The sequence below is a fragment of the Ailuropoda melanoleuca genome, chromosome 8 (assembly GCF_002007445.2).
Source record: "Ailuropoda melanoleuca isolate Jingjing chromosome 8, ASM200744v2, whole genome shotgun sequence".
NCBI lineage: Eukaryota > Metazoa > Chordata > Mammalia > Carnivora > Ursidae > Ailuropoda > Ailuropoda melanoleuca.
Window position 1 is genome coordinate 128,347,671 of NC_048225.1, and position 10,262 is coordinate 128,357,932.

General features: G+C 59.6%; 1 protein-coding gene across 3 annotated transcripts; it reads left to right on the plus strand.

The window, feature by feature from the left end:
* The first annotated feature begins 109 nt into the window (after positions 1–109).
* On the plus strand, positions 110–10,076 carry SHC1 (SHC adaptor protein 1). Of its 3 annotated transcripts, XM_011229002.3 has the most exons (13): positions 110–266; positions 3,552–3,719; positions 4,280–4,350; positions 4,869–4,932; positions 5,100–5,219; positions 5,489–5,542; positions 5,713–5,764; positions 5,932–6,058; positions 6,791–6,989; positions 7,077–7,146; positions 7,226–7,360; positions 7,518–7,756; positions 8,507–10,076. In XM_011229002.3, the coding sequence occupies exons 2-13, from the start codon at positions 3,555–3,557 to the stop codon at positions 8,633–8,635; spliced, it is 1,425 nt and encodes a 474-aa protein (XP_011227304.1). In that variant the 5' UTR covers positions 110–266; positions 3,552–3,554; the 3' UTR covers positions 8,636–10,076. The 3 variants fall into 3 exon arrangements, with proteins under 3 accessions (XP_011227304.1, XP_011227303.1, XP_002922529.1); XM_011229001.3 differs by lacking the exon at positions 110–266 and having other exon boundaries at positions 303–3,719; XM_002922483.4 differs by lacking the exon at positions 110–266 and having other exon boundaries at positions 304–3,719; positions 7,229–7,360.
* The last annotated feature ends 186 nt before the right edge of the window (positions 10,077–10,262 follow it).

A 10,262-nucleotide genomic window follows, 5' to 3' on the forward strand; every position in this document is an offset into this window, starting at 1 on the left:
GGTAAAAAGTACGCCTCTAATTGGCTATCCCTGCCCCCGTGCGCGTTCTCGCGCTGCCATTGGCTGACTCGGGAAAAAGTGGGACGGCTGAAGGAGGGACGCTGAGGTAGAGGGTCAGGGGTTAGTGAGGCCGGAAGTGAGTGCAATAAAGTTTCTTCAGGGAGGCCAGGCCGGGGAGAAAGTTGGAACGGCGACCTAAGGAGACAGTGGCGTGATCCGGAACCAAATCGAGCCGCGGTGCGGTGCGGAGACTCCATGAGGCCCTGGTGAGTTGGGTCTTCTCCCTCTCTTTAGGTGACCCATTCCTCCACCCCTGAACCCCTCTCCCGGGACCCTACTTCCGGTCCTCATTTGTAAGTCCCGCCCCCTGAGACCCCCTCCCCGGAAGTCCCACCCCCATCTTCAGGGGGCTCCCCGAACCCCGACTTGTTTTCTGTTTATTGTCCACGACCCCACCCTGCCGCCCAGCTTTCCTGGAAGTCCCACCCCCGGACATGCTTCCAAGCCCTACTGCAAGAAGCCTGACGGTAGTTCTTCCAATTCCCCGAGACCCCGCCTCCTGGCGACGGGTCCATCAAAAAGCCTATCTCCCACAAGGCCAGAGCCCCGCCCCTCGGCGGACGGGCCGGGTGCGGGAGGCCACGCCTCCCCAGGGGCCCCGCCCGAGGCCCCGCCCCTTCCCTGACCACTTTGGGCCGTCCGGGAGCCTCGCCTCCTGGAAGTCCCCGGTGCACGCGACTTAGGGGCCACGCCCCCTCGGGAGCGTTCCGAGTGGGACCCGGGTCCCCTCCTCAGAAGCGCTGTCTTGGGTCCCGAAATCCTTTGCAGACAGAGTTCCCTTTTCTCGTTTGGGCCTCGGCGCAGCTCTCCCAAGCGCTTCTGCTCCGGCAGGTGGGAAGGCCAAGTGCCCCGCCCGGTTCTGAGCAGTGCGAGGTCCGAAGCAGCCCTCTGTCTCCCCCTGCCCCCTGCTAAGGGTGGGCCCGCTGGAAGGGGGCTGGACTTGGGGTTTGGCGCGAGAGGGGGAGAGAGGCTTGCCCCTGGGTTCCCAGCCCCGGAGTTTCTCTGCCCAGGACCAACTTCGCCCCAGAGACAGCTGTAGGTCTCACACCTGCACCTCGGGAGCTGGTAGGGCCGTGGGTTTGTTGGCGTGTGACCTGCGGGTGCGACAGGAGCGAAAGTTCTCTGCTGCCAGAAAACGGTGGCTTGGCGTGGGTGGAGGGGATAGTGACCTTTTTGCGGTTTGAATTTTTTTTTTTTTGGAAGGGACTCCCCAGCCTCCACCGTTCCTTTGGCTCTTCTCCTCCCCCTAACCAGCGTTCTTGTCTGGGCATTCCTCCTGGTCCCGCTCGCCCAGCCTTCCCTTCTGGAAACATTCTTGAGGCTTTCGCCATTTCCTGCTACTTGCCTCCTCCTCCCTGCTGGGCCGAGAAGCCAGGAGCAGCTTCTCCCCCACACCCAGCCACCCCGATTCCCAGTAGGCAATCTTCTTTCCTATGCAAATTTCAAGAGCCGACTTCCTCTTTCTCTCCTTCCAAACGCCCACACCTGTTGGCTGTTCCCTGCTCAGGATTGTGCGGGCTCCCGTAGGAGGAGGACGTCCTGGCCTGTGTGTGTGTGTGGGGGGGGTGCCAAGCCAGGGCAGAACTGCTTCCTTGATCTCTCTAGGCCTGAGCGCAGAAGGCCTGAGGAAATGGAGTGACTGAGACCAGGGAAATGAGTTTAGCACAGTATGGAGCACGATTTAAGTGTTAGTATTATTAATCGCTATAGTTTGCATCTTTGTATCTTCTGAAGTTTAAGAATAGGTAATCCCAAAGTGAGTGTGGGGGTAGCATGTATCTTCTACTTCTTGTTTGGTGACTTTGCCGGTTCCTCCACCAGAGCCATGTCTGGGAGCCGTGTGTGGAAGGCACGGGCTGCGGCTGTTCCTGTGTCCAGCGCGTGCCTGGCACCCCTGGCACAGACTTGGCCTCTGCTCTCTTTATCCCTACATGGCCTGTAGCCCCCACTTCTTTTAGAGAACTGTTTCACTCTCTCACCTCCTCCAGCTGGACTCTGCCCCTGGTGTTGGGGGGCACTGTGCTCCATAGTGGACACCTGTACCTCCCTAGTCACCACTGCCAGAGGAGGGGTATGAACCTGCCTGGCAGGTCAGAGCGCTGCCACCTATCCACCTAGCCGCCCTTGACAGCTGGGTTTGCTGACTAGGTCTGTGGAAGGGGGCACAAAAGAGTGCTTGGCTGGGGACCGCTGCTCCTTGCGGTAGGGCTCCTTGCGGTAGGGCTCCATCAGCCTGTCCTCTACCCCAGCTCCTGCGTGGTGACTCTTGGGTATGCCATCCAAGTTGGACTTTGTTCCCCTTACTTCTCCAGCTTTGCTCTTCCTCTTGGCCCCTCTCTGTGTCCACTGGGACCACGTCCATCAGGACAACGTCCATCCTTTCCCCTTTTCTTAACCTGTCCACAGCTGTGGTAGCAGAGGGTGCTAATGGCCCAGGCTCCCTGCGGCCGCCACCCCACTGTGTGGTAGTGCTGAGGGGGGGGGCTGGCCTGGAGGAGGGGGACATTTGAGTGTTCTACCGGGACAGGAAGGGAAGTGCTGAGCTCAGGGATCCCCTCCCTTTTCCACCCGCAGCTCCCTCTGTTTCCTCTCTCATTCCCCCTACCCTCCCGCGGCTTCCTGCTCCCTTTGGCCTGCCCACGTCCTGTGTGGATTGATCCAGACCTCCTCTTATTTCCCTCCTTTCTTTCTCATTCCTACATCCTTCCCTCCCACCCCCACTTTACTCCTCCCCAGATTACTGGTAGTTTGTCTGGGGGCGGGGGCGGGGGTGGCAAGGAGAGCTCTATCCCTGCCCGAGTTCTAGGCTGGGGCTGTGGTGGGGGCTTAGCCCCTTAGAGCCTGTGAGTCAGCACTGTCCTCGGGATTGGTCTCTGGCCTTAGCTCTCCGCCCCTGGGGAGGAGCCAGGCAGCTCTGGGTCCAGCCTGTTCTCTTCTCAGCCAGAGAAGAGGCTCCACGCTGGGCGGGGATGGGGCCCGAAACTCTCTGGGTCTGAGCTGGGGGCGCTGGCGCCACTTGTCCCTCTCCTTCCCCAGGATCCTTGAGATCCCTGGGCCCTAGAGGTCCGGTCAGACTAAGGGCCTGGGGATGCCCCCTGCCTGGCCCCCTTGCCCTGACTGGCAGGGGGGCCAGGCTGGGCAGCAGCCTCCCTCTAACTGCCGCCATGGATCTCCTGCCCCCCAAGCCCAAGTACAACCCACTTCGGAATGAGTCTCTGTCATCGCTGGAGGAGGGGGCTTCAGGGTCCACCCCACCGGAGGAGCTGCCTTCCCCATCAGCCTCGTCCCTGGGGCCCATCCTGCCACCTCTGCCTGGGGATGATAGTCCCACTACCCTGTGCTCCTTCTTCCCCCGGATGAGCAACCTGAAACTGGCCAACCCAGCCGGGGGGCGCCCGGGGCCAAAGGGGGAGCCAGGAAGGGCAGCGGAGGATGGGGAGGGGATCGTAGGGGCGGCCATGCCAGACTCAGGCCCCCTGCCCCTCCTCCAGGACATGAACAAGCTGAGTGGAGGCGGCGGGCGCAGGACTCGGGTGGAAGGGGGCCAGCTGGGGGGCGAGGAGTGGACCCGCCACGGGAGCTTTGTCAATAAGCCCACGCGGGGCTGGCTGCATCCCAACGACAAAGTCATGGGACCCGGGGTTTCCTACCTGGTTCGGGTGAGTGAACACCCTCCCATTCCACCCTCGCTCCTCCCTCCCGGACCCCTCCGCTTCCTTTGCTCTCTCCAGCTTTACTGGAGCCTCTTTTTTTCTGCTTCTCCCAGCACCTCCCTTGGTTTCAGGGTCCTGTTTTTCATACCTTTCTTGCTCTGCCTGCACCCCATCCTTCTTATGACTCCCCCGTCCTGCCCTGCTTAGCACAAAGCCCAGCACGTTGCAGCCCCTTAGTAAGTGTTGGAATGAGTGAGTCTTGATTGTGTTCCCAGCCTCCTCCCTCTGGGGATGTCACTCCACTCCCACCCCTGCTCCCTCCCACCCCAGTGTCCGTCACTGCCCTCCACATTCTCTCCCCAGATGCCGGAGGCCCTCCTAGCTTGCCCTTTCCTCCGCTCCTCATTTCCTGTGGTCTTGCATATTGAAGGGTGTAGCCACAGGCAGTGGGCAAAACTTCTCTGCCTTTACTCTTCCTTTATGGAGCTCCTAGGGAAAAGGCCCAGGGCTCTTTGTGAAGGGGTGGGGGGAGGCGGCTGACTTGTTCCCCTCCATCCCTCCCTCAGTACATGGGCTGTGTGGAGGTCCTGCAGTCAATGCGTGCCTTGGACTTCAACACCCGCACCCAGGTCACCAGGTTAGTGGGGAGGGGGCAGGTGGGGGGAGTCCAGGATTGGTGAGTGGAGCAGGGGAGTGGGCCTTGGTTGCTTGCTAGCCGTGGGTTATCTTTAGGTAAAGGGGATTGAGAGAAAGTTAAGGGGAGTGAGTTGAAGTCTGAGTGAAAAGAAGTACCTCTGGTCTGGATCCTTCTTACTTATGAGTCTTGTGAGTGGTGGGGGAGGTGGCAGAGCCAGCTGGCAGCTGGAGGCTGAGTATAAAATGGGGTGGATGGAAGGTTGCTGCTGCCTTTGGGAAGGGATTGGGACATTTGGTAGCTGGAAGGGGGTGGGGCCGGACCCACTGAGGCCCTAACCCAATCAGCCAGGAAGTGGCCTCTCTGTGTCATCAAATATTAAAGGCCCTTAATTCAATCCACCACGACAAAGAGCCTGGAGTGCCCCTGGAGTCTGGCCTGGTCTTCCCCTCCCCCTGCCCTGTGGCAGCCCCAGCTGAGTGGGAGGCAGGCTCTGGGTCTGAGGACCCCTTTCTCCCCAGGGAGGCCATCAGTCTGGTGTGTGAGGCTGTGCCCGGTGCCAAGGGGGCAACAAGGAGGAGAAAGGTACCTGGGGCTGTTGGGGCTGATGGGGCTGGGGGTGCTGGTGGGAAATGTAAGGGAGCAGGGGGAAGATAAGCATGGGACCTGTGGGGAGAAGGCCAAAAGGCAGAAGGTGGGGGATTCGTGGTGCGGGGAATCCCCGCTTCTGAGACCCTTGGGCCCTTCCCTAGCCCTGTAGCCGCCCGCTCAGTTCCATCCTGGGGAGGAGTAACCTGAAATTTGCCGGGATGCCCATCACTCTCACCGTCTCCACCAGCAGCCTCAACCTCATGGCCGCAGACTGCAAACAGGTTGGTGGCGTTGGGCGAGGGGGCCAGAAACGCTGCTGGGAGGGCTGAGCGGGGACTTGGTTCCCGGGCCGGGAGCTAAGACAGGAAGGAAGAAAGAGCTTTAGGGGGACCTGGGCTAAGAAGCCAAAAGGGTGGGACTGACACTGCAGGTCTCTGGGAGGGGGTGGGGGTACCCACGTGTGTGCCCACGTGTGGGCCCTGAGGCTGCCTGACCCATGTCATTCCCTTCCTTCTCTGTCCCCTTTTTTGTCCCCTGCCCTAACCCTCAGATCATCGCCAACCACCACATGCAGTCTATCTCGTTTGCGTCCGGTGGAGACCCGGTGAGTTGGGGAACAGGGCAGTGGGGGGAGAGTAGGGGCCTCACGAGTTGGAAAAGAGGGTGTGCAGGGATCGAAGTGGTGTCTGGAAAGGCCTGGGTTGTGCAGGGGCCAGGGGTGAGGTGGGCTGTAAAACTGAGCTAAGGGACTGCTTCTGACCCTGCCCACCCCAGGACACAGCCGAGTACGTCGCCTATGTTGCCAAAGACCCGGTGAATCAGAGAGGTGAGGCGCGGTGGGGAGCGCTGGGTGGGGCCGGCTGTCCGGGAGGCAGGTGAGCAGGACCTGGGGAGCTAAGCAGGGGCTCCTGCCAGAAAGACGAGGGCCCCTGGTTGCGCCTCCTCCCAGCAGTCTGCCTCAGGGCTCATGGGCCTCCTCTGCTGTGCCCCCAGCCTGTCACATCCTGGAGTGTCCCGAAGGGCTCGCTCAGGATGTCATCAGCACCATCGGCCAGGCCTTCGAGTTGCGCTTCAAACAATACCTCAGGAACCCGCCCAAGCTGGTCACCCCTCACGACAGGTGAGCAGGTGCGGGGGTGTGGGGCAGCTCCCGGGCGCCGGCCTGAACTGAGAAGGCAGGTCTGCTCCACTGCCCACACTCGAGCTCCGAGAGGGTCGGGGGTTGGGGGGATAACCTGTGTGCCTGTTTCCCACTTCCTGCCATTCTTATGTTTCCTGGAGCCGTCGGGAGAGTCTGGCCAGGCCCTGCTGCAGCCCTGCTCTTCCTCTTGCGTGCCGGGCCACCGCACTGCCGGCCTATCTCTCTTGCCCATTTTTCCATCCTTAGTTTTTCATTTTCCTGCCCGTAGGAGCCACCAAGAATTTGGGTGAGGGAGGATGTCTTTTTCCTGAGATCTCTACCTTTCTTTCCCACCTTAGGGCCGTCAGCTGTTGAGTATTTAGAGAAGATTAAAATGTTCTAGAGGACATACCTTCTTTCTACTTTGTGCTTTCCCTCCCTCTTGGGAGATAGCATGATAATCAGGGGCATGAACTCTAAAATCAAATCCGATGTTCAGCTCAGCTCCACCACCCTTTAATTGTGAAACCACAGGCAGATTTCTCCACCTCTGACCCTCATCTCTCATCTCTGTCACTGGAGAAGGAAGTAATAGCTACCTTGCAGGGCTGCCGGGAGGATGGAACGACTGTGTATAGAAAACAGCCAGCCTCAGGCCCTCCCTGCAGGAAGTACCCAGCCCATGGCCACTGTCTGTCTGTGCCCGCCCTCCCTCCCTCCTGTCCTTCTCAGGATGGCCGGTTTTGACGGCTCAGCTTGGGATGAGGAGGAGGAAGAGCCACCTGACCACCAGTACTATAATGATTTCCCGGGGAAGGAACCTCCTCTTGGGGGAGTGGTGGACATGAGGCTTCGGGAAGGAGCCCCCCTGGGGGCTGCTCGGTCCACTCCACCTGGTGTCCAGTCCCCCAGCCACCTGGGAGCAACGCTGGTAAGTTATTTGGATGGAGGTGGGCTGGGCCTGGGTTGGGAGTGGCCGGTTTAGGCTTCTGGTCTCATCTTATTTTTGTCCTTGCAGCCTGTGGGGCAGCCTGTCGGGGGAGACCCAGAAATTCGCAAACAGAAGCCACCTCCACCACCCTGCCCAGGTGTGAAGGGAGCTGGGAGGGGAGAGTCGGGGATGCAGGAGGCAGGGCTAGGGTCACCGTGACGCCTCCCTTTCCTCAGCAGGTAAAGAGTTCTTTGATGATCCTTCCTATGTCAACGTCCAGAACCTAGACAAGGCCCGGCAAGCAGGAGGTGGGGCTGGGCCCCCCAATCCTGCCATCAATGGCAGTGCGCCCAGAGACCTCTTTGACATGAGTGAGTGCGCCTCTCTCCTTTTCTGCATTTCCATCTTCCCACTCGGTTCCTCCTCTTCTGCCCTGCTCTCTCCTTCCTGGCCTCCCCTTCCCGAAGGTCTGGGTCCTGGCCTGTGTTGTGCCAGTTCCCTTTCTCAGCCTTCTCTCTGAACCCCCAGAGCCCTTTGAAGATGCCCTTCGGGTGCCTCCAACTACCCAGGCCGTGGCCATGGCTGAGCAGCTCCGAGGGGAGCCCTGGTTCCACGGGAAGCTGAGCCGGCGGGAGGCTGAAGCACTGCTGCAGCTCAACGGGGACTTCCTGGTGCGGGAGAGCACGACCACCCCGGGCCAGTACGTGCTCACCGGCTTGCAGAGTGGGCAGCCCAAGCACCTGCTGCTGGTGGACCCTGAGGGCGTGGTGAGTGTAGCAGGGGTGTGTGTTGGGCGGGGTGGGGGGGTGGCAGAAAGGGCGGTGTAGCCATGCATCTCCCCTCGCTGCCCCCGCTTTCCCTGCTTGCCATATGCATATGGGCACCTTTCCCAGCGGGATGGTGTCCTTCCCTTCTCACACCCCTGAGCCCGAGCTCTGTTCCTTTTCAGTCCTCAGTTCCCCAGCCCTGATTTGCATCTGAGCTAGGAGGTGTTCAACTTGCCTGAGCCCCTCTTTTGACAAACGAGGAAACTATCCTGGAGAGGTGGTGATGCCCAGCATCGGATGGTTAGAGTCTAGAAACCCCAAGTCTCCTTTTGCAAGAGGAGCCAGGGGCCTCCCCAGCATCTCCAGACTCAGGGCTTAGCCCGGCGTCCTGTCACCTATTTGCATTGCCCCACTGTCGCTAACTTTGGTCTTCTTTCTACAGCAATCCCAGCCTCCCTTCCCCATCTTTTTCGTAGTATGTGTTCTCCTCTGAGACATGCCACCTTCCAGGTCAGAAGAGTAGATGTCCCCCAGCTTCACAGTTTCTGGGGCTGATGTCCTCTCTGCCCACTCTCAGAGCTAGCTGTGGATTACCTTTCTAGAGAAGCCTCAGTGATCGGGACCGACAACAACGCTCCCAGTCCTTTTCCCCTTCCTCAACCCCCTTGAATATTCCCATTTCTGCAGTCTTGGGGCAGAGGTCTTGCTTGACTCCTCGCCTGAATTAACCCCTTCCTTCCCACTCCTCAGGTTCGGACAAAGGATCACCGCTTTGAGAGTGTCAGCCACCTCATCAGCTACCATGTGGACAATCACTTGCCCATCATCTCTGCAGGCAGTGAACTATGTCTACAGCAGCCCGTTGAGCGGAAGCTGTGATCCATCTCAGTGCTTTCTCCCTGAAGGGGCCCACCCACCCCTTCCACCCTATTCCTTGATTCTCAGGACCTCATTTGGGAGTGTTCTGGGGGCTTGGCCTTGTGTTGGAGCCAGGGATAGTGTGGACACGGCTCAGCATCCAGCTGAATGAGAGGGTTTGTCAGAAGCCTGGGGTAGAATCCTGTTTCTCCCCAAACTTTACCAAAGTATTACTGTACAGAGCGGCTTCGTTCCCTGGGCCTTTCCTGTGCCAATCTGATACCCCCTTCCCCAAGAAGGTGGGTGCTGGAGGCCTAGGCAGCATGCCTCCTTGAAGTGAGAAAGGCCTAATGGGGCAATCACCTTTCCAGGGAAGGGGGAATGAATCACACCTTTGGTCTACCCCTGGGCTCAGGGTACCCCAGTCTCCTCTCAGCAACCCTCCCTCCCAGTGTTTAAACTTTGTGCCTTTGACCATCTCCTAGGTCTGAAGATATTTTATGCAAAGAGTTTTGAGCCCCTGAGGTCGAGGGTGGGGGTGCTGACACCTTCTTGGCTTCTGGGACCCTGTCCTCTCCTTGCTCAGCATCCCCTCCAGTTCAGGTTGGGAGAACAGAGGCAGGAATGGCAGCTGTCCCCTTTCCCCGGGGATAGGCAACCCTTAGAGATTGCCTCAGAGCCCCCCTTCCTGGCCAATGGGGAGATGGACCCCTCCCTTGCTCAGTGCCTCCTGGCCAGGAGGTGCCCCTCACCCAAGGGGTCTGTATATACATTTCATAAGTCGTTCCGTTCCCCCCGCTCCATGTTGCATGCATGTTATACTCTACAGCCAAAGCATAGCCCTTGGTCCTGCAGCCTCTACCCCTGCCTCCTCCTGGTGGGGTGGGGGGTGGGGGGCGGTGACTGGATGCGGGCTTCCTGAACTGGTAACTCTCCCAGGCGGATTTGTGGAGGCAGGAACGGGGACACTGAGGCGAAAGCAGTAGACAATCCCCAGATACCATCTGTAGATTTGGGAAGGCATTTATTTTTATTTTATACGCATATGTTTTAGGGCTATAGGTTTATTTTCCTTATTTGTTTAACGTGGCTTGAGCACAAAATGACGAGAATCAATTACGTGTACACATCACCTCTAACTTGTCGAAGCCCTTTTACAATCATTGGCATTTTCTCCTCCCAGCCTTTGAGGCAGTTGGGCCGACAGCATTCTCTTTTCTGCCAGAGACCTGGTGCTCAGAGCCGCAGATCCTGAGCTAGGACTGGAAGGAGCGAGGCGGGAGGCCCCAGGGCTGTGACGGGCCCTGGTAGAGGCCGCCTGCGCCACCTCGCCGGCCCGGAGCCCGTCCTGCCGCTGCGAGTTTAGGTCTCGGTCCTGGCCTTTTCGTGTAGTTGGGGTGTCTCCACGGGTCTCACTTATACCAAAGGGAAATCCTCTTCATTAAAGTCCCTATTTCTTGTACCTCGGCCTCGTAGTCCCTGTCGCTGCCCGTACTCGACCGCGGCCCCCGCCCCGTGGAGGGGGGCGGTGGGGGGCGGCCCCTCCCGCACGGAAGTGTCCCCGCATCCAGCCCCGCCCCGGACCGCGGGCCCCGGGCCGCGCCGCGCCCCCTCGGCCGCCCGGTGGTCCGGCCCAGGCTCCGCCCCC

Bases quoted from the DNA above. Each gene is read 5' to 3' on its own strand.
- SHC1 (XM_011229001.3), top strand. From the start codon at position 3,225: ATGGATCTCCTGCCCCCCAAGCCCAAGTACAACCCACTTCGGAATGAG. The intron at 4,933-5,099 runs GTACCTGGGGCT...GCCCTTCCCTAG, and splicing joins GGGCAACAAGGAGGAGAAAG to CCCTGTAGCCGCCCGCTCAG. The intron at 7,757-8,506 runs GTGAGTGTAGCA...CCCACTCCTCAG, and splicing joins TGGTGGACCCTGAGGGCGTG to GTTCGGACAAAGGATCACCG.